The sequence below is a fragment of the Myxine glutinosa genome, chromosome 11, assembly GCF_964187855.1.
Source record: "Myxine glutinosa chromosome 11, kmMyxGlut1.1, whole genome shotgun sequence".
NCBI lineage: Eukaryota > Metazoa > Chordata > Myxini > Myxiniformes > Myxinidae > Myxine > Myxine glutinosa.
The window spans coordinates 138,019,477-138,040,453 of NC_136271.1; the positions used below are offsets into that span (position 1 = coordinate 138,019,477).

A 20,977-nucleotide genomic window follows, 5' to 3' on the forward strand; every position below is an offset into this window, starting at 1 on the left:
CTGGTATTGTCGCAGAGATGAGTGTAATAGTGGATATTTATAAAGGGAAGGTTGATGCCTTAATCAGGGGTAATTATGTGGGTTTGAAGCTGCTGGACCATGGAATGAGAGTGGTAGAGAGAGTCATGGATAAATTGATAAGACAGAGCATTAATATACATGAAATGTAATTTGAATTTATACCAGGAAGGGGCATGTTAGATGCAATCTTTTTATAATTGGGCAAATACAGGAGGAAGAGGGGAAGAAGAGACAGCTGTACTTTATATTTGTGGATTTGGAGAAGGTGTTTGACAGGTTGCCTTGGGAAGTGGTGGAATGGTAAATGAGAAAGGTAAGTGTAGAGGATGTTTTAGTCAGGGTAGTCATGGCGATGTAGGATGGATCAAAAACTTCTGTGAGGGTAAATAGAGTGCAGAGTGAGGACTTTGAAGTGAAAGTGGATGTTCACCAGGGGGTCAGCCTTGAGCCTAATATTGTTCATCAAGGTACTTGAGGCCATATCACAGGAACTTAGAGGAGTCTTACCTTGGGAGCTCCTGTATGCTGATGACTTAGTGCTGATAGCTGACAGTGTGGAAGAGGTGATGGGGAAATATACAATATGGAAGGAGGGTTTGGAGGTTAGACAATTGAAAGTGAATGCAACAAAAGCAAAGCACTGATTAGTGGAGTGGGAGAAGGAACTGTGGAAAAAAGGGGGAGGTGACCCTGTGCTGTCTGTTGAGAGAAAAAAAAAAAAGGAAAAAAAAAAAAGGAAGTGTAGGTAGCAATTTGATATTGTGTAAATACTGTAACTGCTGGGTGCACAAGAGGTGTAGTGGTACCGGGGATAGATTTCAGTTGGTTCCTGTCTTTAATTGTGCTGTCTGCACAGGTAAACAAGTGGCACCAGTTAGAGTGGAAAGATTGGTTGATGGGGACATATCCCTGGAATGTGAATATAAATTTTGGCTAACAAGAGGGCTAGCAAACGGATCGTGCTTTCTGGAAAGCAACCATTAGGTGAATGGGGGCTTACACATGCATGCAAGCATGGAAACGGCCATAAAACAACAACAATGATGATTATGAAGATGGTGAAAGGGTATGTGCAATACTGTTACGTTTGTGGGGGAGTGGCAGTACTTGGATTAATTAGCCGTATATTTGTGTACTTTTAGAACTTTTCTTGCATTAGACTGTTTCAGGTAAGGAGTCCATGTAAAATGTTGCCTGCGAAGGAGATGAAGTTGTGCATGTAGATATGGCTTGGTTACGTCGTCTCATCTCGTGTTGTCCTTGTATGTCTGAGCGGGGCTGTGCGGTGTGGATGAGAACTTCACCAACTTAGGCAGGCTCCTCCTGGTAGCTTTCTGTCAAAGCAAGAGAGGCAGACATTTGTTTATTGCCTGGGGTGACGATTGGCAGAAGGCCCTGAGGCAGGGATTGGTTAAAAAAAACCCTATCCTTGAGGGAGGGAGAGAGAGTAGGGGGAAGAGGGCTGGGGGTAACTTTGCACTAATGATGCACAAGCAACATTGACATTGGAGGAGGCTATTTGGCTGATCAAGTCTGCACGACATCAATGCCACATTGTTTCAATCCACATCGACATGTTTATTCAGTTAAAAATCACTGGGGTGGGGGGGGGGGGGGGGGGGTGGGGGGGGGGGTGGGTTGGGAAGGATGCCATGGGTGGAGGAGTGGGTAAAAGAAGGGTGGAGCAGGTATAAACCACCAAGTGTATATATATATATTGTTGCGAATATGGCATTTGGCCTCCATATCCGCTTGTAAATATTCCCCTATTTCCCCAATACTCCCCAACTATCCCCAATCCCCCATTCCCTAGTCCCATTGCCTGTAAATAACACTCTGTAGAACCGACCTTCCCCTTTTTCCCCCATTAAATGTCGTGCCCAGGTCCACCGCATCTCACGTAGACAACTTTCGGACATCTTGCTAGTTATTCTTAGTCTATGTCAGTTAAGGACTCGTTTCCATTAATTCTGACTCTTCGTTGCACCAGAATGTGATTATATGGCACCAGTAGTGAGTTTAGGACCTTCCCATACCTCCTCCCATCTTCTTCCCCAAACAACAACTACAACAACTACAACAACAACTACAACAACAGAGGGGCGCGGCGCGGCGTGCGGGGAGTGTGCGTCCTCACTCCGGCTCGGTTAGCCGCCATTACCCATGTGCGCCGACGGGGTTACCAAGAAGGGGCTGCCTGTCGGCCCCTCGTCAAGGGCGGAGCCGGTAACCCCCCCGCACGCACCCAATGAGAAGCAACGGGCCGATTCCATCTGGGGCGGAGCTAACGAGCCGAGGGCGTGTCACTCCCCGCCGGATATACGCGGCGACTTACCGGATGTGACGTCAGATGCGCCCCCAGCTTGAGAAGACAATCACCACATCCGAGCGCTGCGACCTCCCCGCATCTCCAGACCGGACCGGGTCGATCCTGCCCTGAGCCCAGGTGCACCTGGAGCCATCGATTCTGCCTTTCCTTGCCATCAATCCCCGTGTGAGTCAGTTTTGTCCTGTTTATCTGTCGTCTGTCAGGGAATAAGATAAGTGTGTCTAAGTGCCTGTCTTTCTATGCTGTCCCTCTCATTCCTGTAATCTAACCTTCCGCCCTAATATAACCTCCTCCGGAGGTCTTGAGAACTGAACCCTTGGTGTCGTGTCATTTTAGTCCCAGCCGTTGTGTCCTTTTCCTTCATTGATTCAGCGTAGCGCGACTCGGCAACGTTCGAGTATAATCGGGTAACTTGTGCGGACACGGCGGCCATTCCGCTCGGCCCACCCTAACATCAAAGTCGTGTCCGTAACAATTGGTGTCGAGGAGTGGAATTCGGACCCGGGACTCAATTTATTAGGCCCAAATTTTGGAACACCAATTGTACCACTAGGGTAACAATTGGTGTTGGGGAGGTAGAATTCGACCCGGAGCGCGTTTCCCGCTCGAAATTATAACGGCGAAATTTGAATTTGTTTTACGAAAATAAAAACCCGAATTTTGAAGGTCGCGCTATGGCGGATCAAGACAGCTGGGGTCCGGTAGAGGAGAGTGAGGCAGGGTCGGTCCAGGACCAAATTGAGGGACGCGAGGAGAGCGAAGCAGCGAGGGTAGCAGACGCGCGAAATAGCGCCTCGCACATGGCCACGGCGCCCACGCCCGCGACCGTAGTAGCGCCGCTGGTAAATTTTGACCTTTTTTTTATACAAATGAAGGCCCTTATGGCCCAGAATAGCGAGCAAATGAGGGAGGAAATGAGGGCTCAGAGTGAGCGATTGGAGGGCCAATTGGGGGTAATGGGAAACAAAATGGGGGTAATGGGAAACCAAATGGGGGTAATGGGAAACGAAATGGGGGTAATGAGGGACGAAGCGAGGGGAACCGGTGAGGGGTTAGACAATAATTTTAAGGGTTTAGACAAGAAATTTGGGAAGTTAGACGACAAATTTGAGGGGTTAGACAACGGGATAAAAGAGGTGAAAAAGGGGTTAATGGGGGTAGAAAATAGAATGGCTGCCCAGGAGAATCAGATAGAGGGAGTGAAAAATGGGTTAGAGGGGTTAGAAAACAGGATGGAAGGCAAATTGAGGGACATGAGGGACCAAGCGGAAAGGGAAGTTAACCAAATGGGGCAGCAGATAGAGGGGGTCAGATTGGGGGTAGAAACCAAACTGGATGCTCATAGGGAGGAAATGGAGCAGATGAGGGTGGCATCTGGGCAGGAGATGCAAGTGATGGGAGAGGAGATCAGAAGAGGTGTGAGTGAGGAGGTCGGAGGAGTGCGCGAGGAGGTGAGGCACTGTAAGGAGCGCATGGAGAAGGAGGTGAGAAAGGGGACTGTAAAATTGCAAAGTGGTATAGAGGAGTTGACGCTGGGAGTAGAACAACTGACAGTGGGACAAAAGGAGTTGGGGGAACAGGTAAAGAAGAACACAGCGGTAATAGAGGGGTTAAAATCGACGCAGAAGGAGATGAAAAAGGATGTAGGGGTAATTAAAAAAGAGTGTCAGACGGTACATGAGGACTTGACGAAAAAAATGAACAAAGTGGTAGAGGTGATGGAGGTTAAAGAGCGGGAGGTGCGGGAGCACATAGAAAAAAATAAAGTGGAGTTAGAGGAAGAACTTAAAGGGGCGCACGAGGAGATGAAGGAGGTGAAGCAGAAATTAGAAGAAGTGGAAGAAGGGGTGAGCGAAATTAAAAAGCGACGGAGAGAGGATAAGAAAGAGATAAAGGAGGAAGTAAAAGAATTGGTCCAAAGTCTGTGTTCGGATCGTGATGATGTGCTCATTAACCGGATGAGGGATTCGCAGGTGATGGAGGAGAAGCGAAGAGAAAGAGGACCCGGTGTAAGTGGTGACCAATATGGTCGTGCGTATGATGCGCCAGGTGATTTAATAAGCTTGGGGGTCGAGATAGACCCGGGTGTTCGTGAGAGGCCGTTGGTGAAGTGTGCGACAGGTCTGGTGTGCGAAAAAGGAGGTGTGCAAGAAAGTCCGACTCTGGGGTGTGTGAGGAAAAAGTGCGTGCCAAGGAGTGAGGGTGCTGGCGAGAGTGAGTCGGTCGTAGCGTGTGCGCGAGGGAGCACATGGAAGCGCGGTGTGGTAAGTGTTACAGAGGGTGTGACGGGAGAGTGTGCGCAGGAGTGTGCGCGAGAAAGGTGTGTAACGGGAGAGTGTGCGCGAGAAAGGTGTGTAACGGACAGGTGCATGGGGAAAGAGTGCGCTGTCAAAGGCAAGGAAGAATGCACGCCTGTGGTGAGTGTTACAGAGGGTGTAACGGGAGAGTGTGCGCGAGAAAGGTGTGTAACGGGAGAGTGTGCGCGAGAAAGGTGTGTAACGGACGGGTGCATGAGGAAAGAGTGCGCTGTCAAGAGTAAGGGTGAGTGCGCTGTCAAGAATGGAGGTGAGAGTAGTGAGAGTGACAAGGAGAGTGAGCCGGTTGTGACAGGTGAGCGAGGATGTACACCTGGGATGGAAGGATGCACACCTGGAATGGTAGAGCGTGAGTGGGAATGCACGCTGGAGTTGGTGGCGAGGCACGTGGTTGGGTGTGCGAATGAGAGCACACCTGTGATTGTCACAGAGGAGGTGACAGAGGAGGGGGTGCGAAGAGGTGTGTTGGTGAGGTGTGCTACCAACGAATGTGTGCCAAAGTGTTCGGTGGTCAGGTGTGTGACCAAGGCTGTGAGTGGAATGGGTGTACCTGGGTGTGTAAGGAAAGGTACGAGGAGCATGGAAACGGGTGGATGTGTGAGCAAGGAACGGGCTGCGGGGTGTAAGCGTCCAGGTGAAGCATCGACGGTAACCGGTTTAGAGGTTAGAGCGACTTTTAGCCGAATCGGGCCCTCGGTGCGTGCTGGGCCTCGCTTTGAACGGCCGCGTCCGTGCTCCACTAGGCGGAGCAGGCAGCCCGATAGAAAGGGTCGTCATGGCGACCACTTTTTGTTGAGGCAGTCCGGCAGGTCGAGATCGGGACATTGGATGGCTCCACGCCGAGATGGTGCGTGGGATCTCGGCCCGGGTAAGCCCCCGTCCCTGCACCGAGTGCGGAACGTATCCAGCCGCTGGCACCAAACAACCCGCATTCATGGCTTGGCTTTACGAAGCCGGGCTTTGGACAGGAATTGGCGCACCGAGAGGCATTAGTGAGTAGACTGTGTGATGAGGTTAGTGTTTTGGCCCCAGAATTAGAGGAAAACAAAATTTGATGATTGGCAAGGGATTGGCAGTAGTGATTGGCAGATGATGGGTAGTGATTGGCAAATTTTTAATTTGTTGAAATTTGATGTGCAAAATTGGTAGTGAGCGATGGGCCCGGCGGGTAAGGCTGGCATCCCTGCCACCCTTCCCATGTGGGGGCAAAGGAGCAATAGATTATGGGGTGTATGGCAGTGAAAACTAGCCCGGGTGGGTTAGGTTATATTGATAGGGCCCTAGAAGATGACATTAGGTAACGTTAAGTTTAGTTAGTGACTGATACCTGTAGTGGGGACGCAGGTAGATTAGTGTGGATGATAATGACGAGGGAGCGCAATAGTTTAAAGGGACGACTGGGAAGCGCAAGTTTCAGAGGGGAGTAGTTAGCTGAGATGATGCCGTGTGTGTGAGAATTGAACAGGTGTGATTGCACAGGTGTGCAACTGGACAGGTGTGTGGAACAGTGTGTGAGTAATGAGTGTTGTGGATCAGCGCGAATGCGCTTGGGGAGAGAAGGGTGCAGGTGGCACCAGGTGTGAGAGCACAGGTGTGCAGGTACAGGTGTGTGGAGAGAGTTGGAGTAAGTGGTACGGAGTGGTGTGCATGGTGCGAAGGTGTGGATGGGGGAAGAGTGGACCCCTTTCACGAGTACCCGGGGCGGGTAGTGTAAGTGTTAGGTAGAGGGTATAGGTAAATTGTGGTTGGATATTGGCATCTGTGGTGCGGGGTTGCAGAATGGTATTGCGGATGGGTGCATTAGTGTCGTGGAAATGGCTGGGCGTGTAGCCTGTTAGTGTGTGTAGTTGGTTTGGCACTCCACCACTGTGAGGATGTCGGCCAGGTGAGGCCGCAGGTGGGCTCTGGGAGCCGGTAGTTGTGAGTGGGTGCCTGAGGATCCCGGGTGTGGATCGGGCAGCCCAGTGCCAGAGAGGGCACCGAGTGGGGAGAGCGCCAGAGGGCCTTCCCCAGGTAGATAGGTTAGGGTAAGGAGCAGGTAAGCTCGGAGGCAACTGCAGTGGTGGAGGTGTGCAGGTGGGTAGACCCGCTGGGAGAGGTACACGCCGCGGCCCAGAAATTGTGCGAGGGCACCGGGAGATGAATCGGGGGAGTGAGACCCCAAATTGAAAAGCACCACAGTTTGGCCAATGGGAATTGGTTTTTAGAACCCATAGTGTAAGAGGGCCAATGGTTTGGCCGGAGAAAGACCCCGGGTAGTGTAAAGTTGTTAAAGTCATTTAGGAAATAGTTAGGATTGATGAACCTGTCGCACCATACGCAGCCACTTACCTGAGGTGATGATGATGACTCCACACCTGTGTTTTCTTTGTTCTGTGTGCAGGAAATGAGAATTGCTGTGTGGATTTGTGAGACGCATCACGACGTGGATGAGACATTGGGGTGATTCCATCTCTCCCTCCCTAGGAGGGACTGATGAATTGGTGATAGCAAATTATGATGTTGAGTTGAAAATGGCAAATTTGATTGGTTAGGAGGGAGAGAAGACGAATTTGGTATATGGGAGGAACGGGGAAGACAGTAGGGATGTTTGTTGATTTGTAAAGTAGATGTTTATGGGTAGTGTTGTGTTTTGTGGATACAGTAAGGGGTAAGGGAGGGGCCATGTAGGTTACCTGGTGGGGGGGGGGGGGGGGGGGGGGAGCGTACGGTAGGAACGTACCTGTCTCACCTGGTTCCCATGTGTGCATTACCTTGTGCTGCGTGCACTTTTGCGCCCTTACCACCTTACTCACTTGTCTGCTTCTTTTGTCTCCCACCTCCGAGGATCTGGCTTTGGGGCAGAGAGAGAGGAGAGAGAGGTGCTGGCTCCGCAGTTGTGGGCCTGCACTTTCGCTGCTTGCTGCTTGGATCGATACACCATATGGACCGCAATGTTTGTGGCCACCCACAATGGACCGCAGTTCTTTTGCGGCCAAGCACCACCCGTGGAAGGACCTATGGGTCAACGTGGCACCTATGCCAAACAGGTGAACCACTAATAGTTGGCCCCCTGACGGCCACAATACAGAAATGGACGCGGTTGGCGCCTTTCTTTATTTTGTTTGAAAGAGGCAAGAACACCAAGTGCACCACACGAAGGCAAGACCAGCGGCAGAACATCGGCCGGCTGCGACACCACCGGTGATTTAGAAACACTTTATTGGTGCACCGGATGGTGCTGACTGTACATGATGGGGTGGTGCTTTTGGTGCTTGGAAGGGGTGCTCTGCACATTATTAAAGGCCGTAAGGCCACAGAGCACTCGTGGGTTGGTGTATCGATGCTGGCATGCGTGCTCTCTCTATGCGTAACATCTGCATGTGTTCCTCCAGAAACAGGTCCTGGATCGTAGTGTAAATAGCAGCGTAGTCGTGTAAATAATGCTCCCTACCGGCTGTATGTTTAGTTTGCGAATTCTTTCCGGATTCGGTTATCCTGTGGGTGTGTTTCTGTGAGGAGAAGGGTGCAACGTCGCAGGGGGACATATTTACTCATTTGTGAATATCTGTAAAACTGTCGCACTCAGGGTAGAGTTAATAGTAGAGGGAACTACATCTGCGTGCCACACTAAAGTAGGTAAAAATTTATCGGGTCGGGACGCCCCGAGGGTAGAGAAGGGTGCAATGTTGCGAATATGGCATTTGGCCTCCATATCCGCTTGTAAATATTCCCCTATTTCCCCAATACTCCCCAACTATCCCCAATCCCCCATTCCCTAGTCCCATTGCCTGTAAATAACACTCTGTAGAACCGACCTTCCCCTTTTTCCCCCATTAAATGTCGTGCCCAGGTCCACCGCATCTCACGTAGACAACTTTCGGACATCTTGCTAGTTATTCTTAGTCTATGTCAGTTAAGGACTCGTTTCCATTAATTCTGACTCTTCGTTGCACCAGAATGTGATTATATGGCACCAGTAGTGAGTTTAGGACCTTCCCATACCTCCTCCCATCTTCTTCCCCAAACAACAACAACAACAACAACTACAACTACAACTACAACAACTACAACAACAACTACAACAACAGAGGGGCGCGGCGTGCGGGGAGTGTGCGTCCTCACTCCGGCTCGGTTAGCCGCCATTACCCATGTGCGCCGACGGGGTTACCAAGAAGGGGCTGCCTGTCGGCCCCTCGTCAAGGGCGGAGCCGGTAACCCCCCCGCACGCACCCAATGAGAAGCAACGGGCCGATTCCATCTGGGGCGGAGCTAACGAGCCGAGGGCGTGTCACTCCCCGCCGGATATACGCGGCGACTTACCGGATGTGACGTCAGATGCGCCCCCAGCTTGAGAAGACAATCACCACATCCGAGCGCTGCGACCTCCCCGCATCTCTAGACCGGACCGGGTCGATCCTGCCCTGAGCCCAGGTGCACCTGGAGCCATCGATTCTGCCTTTCCTTGCCATCAATCCCCGTGTGAGTCAGTTTTGTCCTGTTTATCTGTCGTCTGTCAGGGAATAAGATAAGTGTGTCTAAGTGCCTGTCTTTCTATGCTGTCCCTCTCATTCCTGTAATCTAACCTTCCGCCCTAATATAACCTCCTCCGGAGGTCTTGAGAACTGAACCCTTGGTGTCGTGTCATTTTAGTCCCAGCCGTTGTGTCCTTTTCCTTCATTGATTCAGCGTAGCGCGACTCGGCAACGTTCGAGTATAATCGGGTAACTTGTGCGGACACGGCGGCCATTCCGCTCGGCCCACCCTAACATCAAAGTCGTGTCCGTAACAATATATATATATTTGAGGGCAAAATAAATCGATCACTGGGACGAAAGTTTTAAAAGTCTTACGTTTTGAGCTCTCACTCCAGCCCATCATCGGAGACAGAATAAATAAATAAAAACACATACGGGTGTTTTTTAATTCTCGTTCTGGTTTCCAAATAAAGACCAACTTTTTCAGTTTCCTCCTTCAATGCTTGCAGCATTTTATCAAGTCTTCTTTACTTTCTGCCAACAGAGTAGTGTTATCAGCATGCATTGAAATTTAGATTGTTGATGCGTCTTCCTGCAATCCTGACTCCAGCCTCGATGTCATCTGTGTTTGATTTTCTCATGATGTACTCACGATACAGAATGAACATGTAAGGGGAGTGTAGTGCTGTACCTAAACTGAGGTCGTGAACTCTAACTCAGCGAGTTGCCCTTCTGAGCTGAGGCTGAGGCCGAGTCAAACCAAGTTTGGCTGTCATCTCTGTTTTGGGTGTTTTGTTTGTCTGGCTGTTTGGCCTAGTGTCCTTAATGCTCTACCCCTACACCAATGCTAAGGTTAGCTGTGGCTCTCCTCCCATAGTCCACTCGATTGTAGTGGATAAGTTAATTAGGTGTGTGGTACTAAATGCTAATGCCAGTATCTTGGGTTCAAGCTGAGTGTAGAAAACTTTCTTGTTGTGTGCAGGTGTATTTGTTGTGTGGTTTGTGATGGCATTCATACACTACCTGTGGCGCAAAGAGGAAGTGGAAGTTTGGCAAGTATATCACATGGCGGGCAGGATTACAGGTATGCAATGTGGAGCCCATGCTGCTTGACTGACATCTGATTTATTAAGAATTGGTTTTGGATTGTAATTTTCACGATTATTATTATTGTTGTTTTTTTCCCCCATAGACAGCAAAGCCATATTTACTGTAATACATTTCATTCCCAATATACATCCAGCGTTTTGCATATGTTCTGTGTGCAGACACCTTACAGAGTCACAGCCAAAGGTGTCGTGAAGATGAGGCATTGCCGCCTTTCTTACTAATGGAGAATGTGAAGAACATGATCATTCCACAGCATGACAGGTGTGCAAGATGTAGCATGTTGGACATGTGAGGGTCTTTTGGACAAAATTAAAGTGTGAGGCTGATATGTGAGGTCATGGCAGATTTTACAGATGCACCAAATAAGAGAAAAATGGAACTACGGCAGTAAACTATCAATGCAGTAGCACAGTTCAGATATGGGATTGAGATATGAAAAGAGGTGGCAAAATGTGTGTTCATTTTGAAGGCCTCATGGCAATAATAATGCTGGACTGCAAATGAAAGATGTTTTCATCGCTGAGAAAATCAAGAGGTATGCATGGACATGGGAAGACCAATTGTACCTTGGGAAGATTAACAGATTAAAGGGTTAGTGGAGGAGCATGTGCTGTCAGGGTGATGGGTGAGGCTTATTCTTCTTCCATGTGCACTGTGCAGCACAAGGCTGTGGTGTAGCGTCATTGGCTGAGGGCACTTTTGCCGCTGATGCAGTGCCCTCTATAGGTTAGGGTAGAGATTTGCAATTTGTTCGGGGTGCCAGCGAGATAGCTTGCTTTCTCTTCAAGAAGGACACTGTGGAATATTTAACCTACACCAAGTAATGCTGGCAGACGGGACACCTGTTTAACGTCCATCTGATGGATGGAGGAGTAAGACAAAGTAGAGACTGGAGAAAGGCTCAGGCTAAAGACGAGGTGGATGAAAACTGAATTGTATTCATCAGACTGCATAGACTTAACAGCTCTGGAGGCTTGCATGCAACAAAAGGTGTTAAGAAGACTCTGTATCCCACTGCATTCATTGTGTCCAGATGGTTGAGTGAAAGCTTCACCCACAGCAGGAAGGCTTGGAGTACTTTATGGCATTGCAAATAAGGACTTTGATTGTCATGAGGGATCACTTCGACAAAGGATGCCCAAACGGCAATTGGACATGCAGGTCGGGTTTGTCGTGCATTTGGCGCAGGCCAAACCCCTTCCTATTTTTAGGCACCTGATCTTTAAGACGATGCATGCATCAAATTCTCGACCAACAAATTGTGGAAAAGAGTTGGTGAGTTGGTCCATTAGCAGAGATCCCTACAGGGCATGACGATTAAGCAGCGTGCTATAGAAACGTGGATTTTTACAAGTTTATATCGACAACATCTTTGGACGGTGCTGTTTCTGCTTCATCAGCAAGACCAAAAAAAAATTGGTTCACATAGAATTTGATAAAAGAAGTCTTTAAAACTGAAGGACACCAAAACTACAAATTTATGATGGCAAGGATAGAAAGAAGTATAAATGGGCAGAATGAAGTGCCAATGGGCAGAATGAAGTATAAATGGGCAGATTTTTTTTTATTTTTTATTTTTTATTTTTATTTATTTATACTGAATCGAGGCTCGTGAAAGAGCTAACATTTACTTCACAAACAAATCAACCAGACAAACAAAATATATAAAAAGAGGGAGCGGAAGACAAGATGGGGAGAGAAGGGGAAGGACACAAACACAACATTTGAGAGCAGGGAGATGTGTGGGAGGGAGGGGGCTTGGGGGGAGGAGGCGTGGGAAGGGGGTGGGGTGGGAGAAGTATAAAACACAAGGACACCAAGGACTTCCAGGACAGAAGTTGGTATTTCAAAAAAAGTGGAATTGGGGTGAAATTAGCGGGAGTAGAAAAGATCAAGGTTTTGGATGGGGGAAGATAAGAGATGGTGGTGAACAGCTGTTTTAAAGACATGGAGGGTGGAGTGGGATTGAAGAGAGTGAGGATGTTTGTTCCAGAGGTGGGAGAAAAGAGGAATGAAGGAGTGAAGGTGAGCAGAGAGTCTTGATTTTGGCAGTTTAACCATAAGAGGGTTGCAGGCAGATCTTGTGCGACCTGTAGGAATATTTGCGGGACAGAGCCCAGAGAGAGCTGGGGGGGGGGGGGGGGGGCGCAATGCCAGAGAGGAGTCGGTAGAAGACGGAAAGACCACCAACCTGCCTGCGGTGAGTGAGTGAGAGGCCCTTGGAGTTAGCTTCATCGCGGGATATTCCAATGATTCTGAATGCTTTGGTTTCAACAGCGTGAAGACGAGCTAGGTGTGAGGAAAAAGCACCAGCCCAGAGGGGAGAGCAGTATTCCATTGAGCTGCGGATGAAAGCCTTGTATGTGGTGAGGAGCTCAGGTGTGCCAAGCAGGAGGAGCACATGACTTCGCACGACGGAGGATGCCCAGTCGGCGACTGGCTTTGGAGGCCAGATTTGAAATGTGGTTTTCCCAGGAAAGATCATGGCAGATAGCGAGACCCAAAAGCTTGAGTGACAGAACTTCTTGGAGAGGATTATTCAGAAAGTGGATGGGAGGGTTGTCCAGTCGGTCTTTTCGGAGAGACATCAGAAGTGTGAGATTTGTCAGGACTGAAAGACATGTTCCACTTGTTTGCCCAGTCTGTGATTTTGTCCAGGTCTGCAGAGAGTGAGGAGGCTGCAGACTACTGATCTGAGGGATGAAGAATGGAGCGACAGAGAGTAGAGTCATCAGCAAAGAGATGGAGAGGATTTTCAAGAGAGTCAGAGAGATCATTGATGAAGACCAGAAAAAGCACAGGGCCCAGAACACTGCCTTGGGGAACTCCAGCCTGAACAGGAAGAGGAGAAGAGAGAAACCCATTCAGGGCCACATGTTGACCGACTAGAGAGGAAGTCCGCCAGCCATGCGTGGAGATTTCCATGGATACGAAAAGAGGAGAGTTTGGTGAGCAGAGCGGGGTGCCAGACCGTATCGAGGGCACATGATATGTCAAGGGAGACAGCTCTAATTTCCTGTTTGGCATTGAGGACCTCCATCCATTGTTGAGAAAGCAGAAGCAGCATGTCCAGAGTAGAGTGACCAGGTCTGAAACAAAATTGATGATCAGAGATCAAGCCATTGGAGAAGAGGAAAGATTTCATATCTGAAGCAATGATGGATTCCATGACTTTGCTGATAATTGGGAGAAGGCTGATTGGTCTGTAGTTGCTGGGATCTGTTTTTGCACCTTTTTTGTGCAAAGCGGTGATGTTGGCAGATTTCCAAGCAGATGGAAGATGACCTTGAGCAAAAGAGAGGGTGAAGAGAACAGAGATAGGGAGTGAAAGAGCGGAAGAACAGGATTTTAGGACCCGTGGGCTGAAGCCGTCAGGTCCAGTTGCAGAATCAGAGTCGACAGAAACTTTTCCACCTTGTCAGGAGGAAGGGACACAGAGTCCAGGAGCAGCTGGGTACGACTGGGTACAGAGTGGGATGAGTTTGGGACACAAGATTTAGAGGCAAACACAGAGTTGAGGCATTCAGCTTTTTCACGTGCGGAGTCAGCCGTGTGGCCGTTTGAGGTGAGGGTGGGGATGGAGGGGGAACAAACACCAGAAACAGATTTGACCAGACGCCACCAGGATTTGGAAGAGGGAGACAGATAAGAGAGTTCGGTCCTGAGAACGGAGAGATATTGTTTCCTGGCTCTCCTGAGGGTGGACACACACTTGTTTCGGGCTTTGTGAAAGGAAATGAGATTTCCTTCCGTTGGATTTGCTTTCCAGGAGACGAAAGCAAGTTGTTTCTGGGCAATAGCCTCACCACAAGATTCCGTGTACCGTGGACGGGAGGAAGGGTATGACAACTGAAGACGAGATGGTATAAATCTGTGCATGAGAGAGAGCAATTTACTTTGGAAGAATTCCCAGGATGAGTTGATGTCAGAGGCGGTAGAGATGGGAGACCAGTCCAGATGATTGATGGCTGCTTGAAGACCGTGCCAGTTGGCCTGAGTGAAATGCCAGACTCATCGATGCTGAGGAGGCTCTCTTAGAATGGTCAGAGAGATGTCCACTTTAACAAGCAAATGAAGTATAAATGGGCAGAATGAAGTGTAAATGGAGCAACACAATGAAGCAACACAATGAATCAACACAATGAAGCAACACAATGAAGCAACACAATGAAGTGTAAATGGGCAGAATGAAGTGTAAATGGGCAGAATGAAGTGCAAATGGGCAGAATGAAGTGTAAATGGGCAGAATGAAGTGCAAATGGGCAGAATGAAGTGCAAATGGGCAGAATGAAGTGCAAATGGGCAGAATGAAGTGCAAATGGGCAGAATGAAGTGCAAATGGGCAGAATGAAGTGCAAATGGGCAGAATGAAGTGCAAATGGGCAGAATGAAGTGCAATTGGGCAGAATGAAGTGCAAATGGGCAGAATGAAGTGCAAATGGGCAGAATGAAGTGCAAATGGGCAGAATGAAGTGCAAATGGGCAGAATGAAGTGCAAATGGGCAGAATGAAGTGCAAATGGGCAGGATGAAGTGCAAATGGGCAGGATGAAGTGCAAATGGGCAGGATGAGGTGCAAATGGGCAGGATGAAGTGCAAATGGGCAGGATGAAGTGCAAATGGGCAGGATGAAGTGCAAATGGGCAGGATGAAGTGCAAATGGGCAGGATGAAGTGCAAATGGGCAGGATGAAGTGCAAACGGGCAGGATGAAGTGCAAACGGGCAGGATGAAGTGCAAAAGGGCAGGATGAAGTGCAAAAGGGCAGGATGAAGTGCAAAAGGGCAGGATGAAGTGCAAAAGGGCAGGATGAAGTGCAAACGGGCAGGATGAAGTGCAAACGGGCAGGATGAAGTGCAAACGGGCAGGATGAAGTGCAAACGGGCAGGATGAAGTGCAAACGGGCAGGATGAAGTGCAAACGGGCAGGATGAAGTGCAAACGGGCAGGATGAAGTGCAAACGGGCAGGATGAAGTGCAAACGGGCAGGATGAAGTGCAAACGGGCAGGATGAAGTGCAAACGGGCAGGATGAAGTGCAAACGGGCAGGATGAAGTGCAAACGGGCAGGATGAAGTGCAAACGGGCAGGATGAAGTGCAAACGGGCAGGATGAAGTGCAAACGGGCAGGATGAAGTGCAAACGGGCAGGATGAAGTGCAAACGGGCAGAATGAACTACCGAATCTTCTCCGGCCTTGCTCCTCCAGCTCTCTCTGGGCTCTGTCCCCCAAATATTCCTACAGGTCGCACAAGATCTGCCTGCAACCCTCTTATGGTTAAACTGCCAAAATCAAGACTCTCTGCTCACCTTAATTCCTTCATTCCTCTTTTCTCCTGCCTCTGGAACAAACTCCCTCACTCTCTTCAATCCCACTCCTCCCTCCAGGTCTTTAAAACAGCTGTTCAGCACCATCTCTTATCTTCCCCCATGCAAAACCTTGATCTTTTCTACCCCCACTAATTTCACCCCAAATCCACTTTTTTGAAATACCAACTTCTGTCCTGGAAGTTCTTGGTGTCCTTGTGTTTATACTTCCCCCCCCCCCCCCACCCCCTTCCCATGCCGCCTCCCCCCAAGCCCTCTCCCTCCCACACATCTCCCGATGTCCCTGCTCTCAAATGTTGCGTTTGTGCTTCCCCTTCTCTCCCCATCTTGTTTACCGCTCCCCTTTTTATATACTTTGTTTGTTTGTCTATTTGATTTGTTTGTGTGATAAATTTTAGCTCTTTCACGAGCCTCGATTCTGTATACCAAAAAAAAAAATTAAGTGCAAATGGGCAGAATGAAGTATAAATGGGCAGAGGAGGTTTGGAAACATTAACAAGTAAAGAGAGAAAAAAATTAATTTCCTTGTATTATGCAAAGATGTATTATGCAGTTGCAGCCCACCTACTTCTGGAGAGCAAGATTTTGGGCCACATGGTGAAATTGTCACGTGATGTCGTTTGTCCATGTAATGCGCAGGGTTCGACTCAGGCGTGTGTGGGAGCGCGCGGAGGCCTTCATATGTAAACATGAACCACGAGCAAAGCGGGAGCTTCGGAGGGTTGGTGGCCAGGATTGTCCCGTTTGGTGCTGGATTCCCAGCACCCGCTCAACACTGCAGCGATCGCAAGGAAAGATATGGCAAGGCAAAGGTTTGTGATGCAATACTTTGTGCCTTTTCGGAAGGTCGAACGTTTTTGAACTTTTTACTTTTATTATTATTATCATGCACCGATTGATTCACACGTATCTTACTATAATTCACCAAATGTCCGTCCGTCTGTCTGTCTGTTCGAAGGTACCGTAAAAACTGCTGAACCGATTGCAAATATATTTTGGGTGGATAATCCTGGGATCTCCAGGAGTAAAATAGGCTATTTAGTTTTCCCAATTTCAGCTTTAGTCTCCAGCATTCTCAGGTTTGGACTCACGCAAAACATTCGCGTTCGCATAACGTTCATTGTGACAATGTTTCCATTGTGACGATGTTGTTTTCCCGGGTGCCGCACAAACGGCTGCACCAATCGCTGCACGGCTGCACCGATCGCTGCACGGCTGCACCGATCGAATTCGGTGATCTCGGACAAAGACCTTTTATAAGGACACGGGTTGAATCCCTGCTTGAGAGAATTCTAACCCATTTCAACTGAAGGAAACACGTATCGGGAGTACATGCGACATAGCGATTGTGAACACGATTATTGATCACGATTCACAATCATGATCATCACGATCATAGTGTATCGATCACTGTGCGACATTTGGTGAATTATAGTAAGATACTGTTTAGCTTTTGATGATTTGCGTGTGATATGATTTAACGGATGTTCATATGAATCGTTTAAAATAGAAAAAGCCTTCCATTTCTGATATTTTACCTTTTCATTTGCGCCTCCCAATTGAAGCCCCGCCCGTAGGGCAGGTATCGTTGCTAGTATATTATGATGCAAAGATGAACTGATTTGATTTTGGCATCAAGAGGTCAAAGGTTAGAGTCTGTAATAGGTTTGTGTTAGCCTGATAACTTAAGTACGGCTGAAGGGAACCAAGTCAAACTTGGTACATGGATGTATAAATTATGTAAAGATAAACGGATTCCATTATGAGGTCAAAAAGTCAAAGGTCCCGTTCGGTAAAAATTGTGTTGCTGCGCTACCTTGTGAACCAGTGATGGGATTTTGACCAAACTTGGTATAAGTATATATTTTGATGAAACGATGAACTGATTAGATTTCGGTGTCAAAGGTCAGATAGGTCATGTCAGGTAAAAATGTGATACTTGAAAACAGCTGAAAATATTTAAATCAAACTTGGTACAAGTCGGTATAATGATGTGATAATGTGGGCGGATGCATATCGGTCGACGTTGCACCGCCGAAAAGTGCCTTTCTTGTTCATGTGGAGGCACAATTGATTGAAACTTCAGTAAGTGGCATGCTCATCGAGCTTAGTCGTATTGGTTATGCTTAGTCGTACACCCCAACTTAGGCAAATGAAGCCGTCCTGTATGAATTTTGATTGTGGGCATTAGGATGTCCCGGTGTCGTTCTGGGGGAAAAAACAAAACTAAAAAACATAAATAACCAGGGCCACTGTTTTCTGATACTGTGGTTACATTCCCTGATTGGGATTGGCTTAATAACTGAGTGCAATGCACCCAGAGCAGGCTTCCATTGCACTCTGTCCAGTTGAATGAGCGCATTTTATCATGTCTGTATCCTTAACCAGCTTTCCAGTGGGATCGGAGGACCTATCCCAGCCCTACGCCCTGTCTCAAGATACGCAACATGTTTGATCCAGACATGTAAGTAACGGCACTCCGTGACACGTGAAACAGAACACCTGCCTCACGTTTTGATTCCTTAATCATCAATATTGTGGTCAAGCAGGCTATACATATTGGTCAATAACTCCCCCGGCCCACCCCAAATAACACCAAGGTTACCTCTGGAGTACATGGGATACCGGTTTCTGTTTGGTCGAGTTGTATTGTACAGAAGGCCAGGGTACACGATTCCTGGGCAAAACTATTTATTTTCTCGTGGCAGCGAAGGCACTTACCTAGCCAGCAATTTAATTTAATGCATGTCACTGCTGCAGGGAAGTTGGAGAGACCTGGCATCTCTCCATTCATGATGCAATCTTGGACAGGTGCCGAGACAATGATGGCATTGCACACATTGAGGTGGACAAATCGTCACACGAGGTTTGCCCTTGCGACTATTCGAGCATTTGTTGACCATTTTCCAAATATGTTTCTGTATGGTCTCATTAAAGATCGTTCTGGTTTGAAATACTGTACTGTATATATGAAAAGTCAAGTTTGTTCTGTATTAACTGTGTACTGTATTATGCTCGTATGTGCAAAAATTCGATTTGTTGGAAATGTAACGTATACGGCATACAAACAGTAATCATTTGACTGTTTTTATCCTTAGCTCGCTCTCTTTTCTTCGTCCATCCACTTGTGTTGATGTGATGTCACTGTCACTGCATCGCTGTCTCGCCTTATAACCCAGGTCATAACTTTTTTGTCATCAAATTTTCAACAACCCGTTGTCATGAGAATATGGAGAAGGCCAAATGAATAATTAGGTCAAATTGTCAAAGGGCAAAGTTGCAGTAAGTACAAGTAGGCCTCATTAGCCCGTACACTGCACAGCATGCAATCTACAAATAACACGCTTCTGTGTTTATTTACTTCGGTGGCGGAGGTTATGTTTTCACATCTGTCTGTCTGGTTGTTTGCCTGTGAGCAGGATATCTCAAGTTTTGGACAGATTCGGATGAAATTTGGTTGATACGTTGGGTGTGACAAGGTGAAAATTATTAGATTTTTGTGAAGATTTGGATCTGGATACGAGGATTTTAAAAGTGAATCTTCACCATTGAGAGATGGGGGCAAAAACGATATAGAGCACGATATCTCAAAACGTGGACTGATTCGGACGAAACTTGTTGGATGAGTTTGTTAGTTGACTAGAGCAAGCTGATTTTCGATTTTGGTTCAGGTCCGCATCCAGATCCGGCCTATCAGTGGGATATAAAACGTAAACTGTTCACCCTGGCAGAGGCATGTGCTCCACCGAGTGCCGTTCTCGTTTACCAGTGTGTCTGTCCAAGCCATAGCATCCTTTTTACCATTTGAGCCTTTATCAATTTTTCTACAAACCTTTATTATGAGAATATTGAGAACACTAATCCTACTAAAATATGCAATTTGGTGTCTGTCTTTCTGTCTGCCCACGATACATCCGGTCGTTATTTATCCAATCTCAACCAGGCTTGACAGGAGGATTAATGGTCAAACAATGGAGGTTGTAGTGACTTCATTTGCCACCCTCCCCAAGGGACTTTTCCCCCTTGGACAAATGCTATGTTAATGTGTATAAATATCTTATCGTGGCGTTTTGTGGGACACCCTTACCAGAAGTAAAAATGTTACAAACCACAAACACGTATGATTACTTTTTTTTCTTCTTTTTTTTTGTATACAGAATCGAGGCTTGTGAAAGAGCTAACATTTATTTATCAAACAAATCAACCAGACAAACAAAATATATAAAAAGAGGGAGCGGAAGACAAGATGGGGAGAGAAGGGGAAGCACACAAACACAACATTTGAGAGCAGGGAGATGTGTGGGAGGGAGAGGGCTTGGGGGGAGGAGGCGTGGGAAGGGGGGGGGGGGGCGGGTGGGAGAAGTATAAAACACAAGGACACCAAGGACTTCCAGGACAGAAGTTGGTATTTCAAAAAAGTGGATCTGGGCTTTATGGCAGAGTGGCCAGACGGAAGCCAAACAGTTCAATCTTGATTTCATCAGACCACAGAATCTTGTTTGTCACAGTCTGAGAGTCCTTTAGGTGCTTTTTTGCAAACTCCAAGCGGGCTTTCATGTGTCTATCACTGAGGAGAGGCTTCCGTCTGGCCACTCTGCCATAAAGCCCAGATCGGTGGAGTGTTGCAGTAATGGTTGTCCTTCTGGAAGTTTCTCCCATCTCCACACAGGATCTCTGGAGCTCAGCTAGAGTGACCATCGGGTTCTTGGTCACCTCTTACCAAAGGCCCTTCTCCCCGATTGCTCAGTTTGGCCAGGCGGCCAGCTCTAAGAAGAGTCCTGGTTGTTCTAAACTTCTTCATTTAAGAATTATGGAGGCCACTGTGCTCTTGGGAACCTTCAATGCAGCAGAAACATTTTTGTAGGCTTCCCCAGATCTGTGCCTCGACACAATCCTGTCTTTGAGCTCTGCAGGCAGTTCCTTCGACCTCATGGCTTGGTTTTTGCTCTGATATGCATTGTCAGCTGTGAGACCTTATATAGACAGGTGTGTGACTTTCCAAATCATGTCCAATCAATTGAATTTACCACAGGTGGACTCCAATCAAGGTGTAGAAACATGTCAAAGATGATCAAGAGAAATGGGAGGCACGTGAGCTAAATTTCAAGTGTCATAGCAAAGGGTCTGAATACTTATGTCAATGTGATATTTCAGTTTTTTCTTTTTAATAAATTTGCAAAACTTTCTAAAATCCTGTTTTCTCTTTGTCATTATGGAGTATTGAGTGTAGGTTGATGAGGGAAAAAATGTATTTAAACGATTTCAGCATAAGGCTGCAACATAACAAAATGTGAGAAAAGTGAAGGGGTCTGAATACTTTCTGAATGCACTTTATATAACATACTAGCTGAGGTACCCGGCTTTGCCCGGGTTGAATAAGAATAAGACAAATATATGATGAAAAGAACATGTATATTTTAGA

General features: G+C 47.6%; 1 protein-coding gene across 1 annotated transcript in view; it reads left to right on the forward strand.

The window, feature by feature from the left end:
- Positions 1-20,977, forward strand: part of LEMD3 (LEM domain containing 3) — a 58,094-nt gene that overhangs the window by 29,800 nt on the left and 7,317 nt on the right. Inside the window, exons 7-11 of the mRNA XM_068130929.2 lie at positions 10,105-10,206; positions 10,391-10,493; positions 16,195-16,367; positions 17,944-18,019; positions 18,316-18,421. Coding sequence (XP_067987030.1) covers positions 10,105-10,206; positions 10,391-10,493; positions 16,195-16,367; positions 17,944-18,019; positions 18,316-18,421 — 560 coding nt within the window. The remainder of the gene's footprint in view (positions 1-10,104; positions 10,207-10,390; positions 10,494-16,194; positions 16,368-17,943; positions 18,020-18,315; positions 18,422-20,977) is intronic.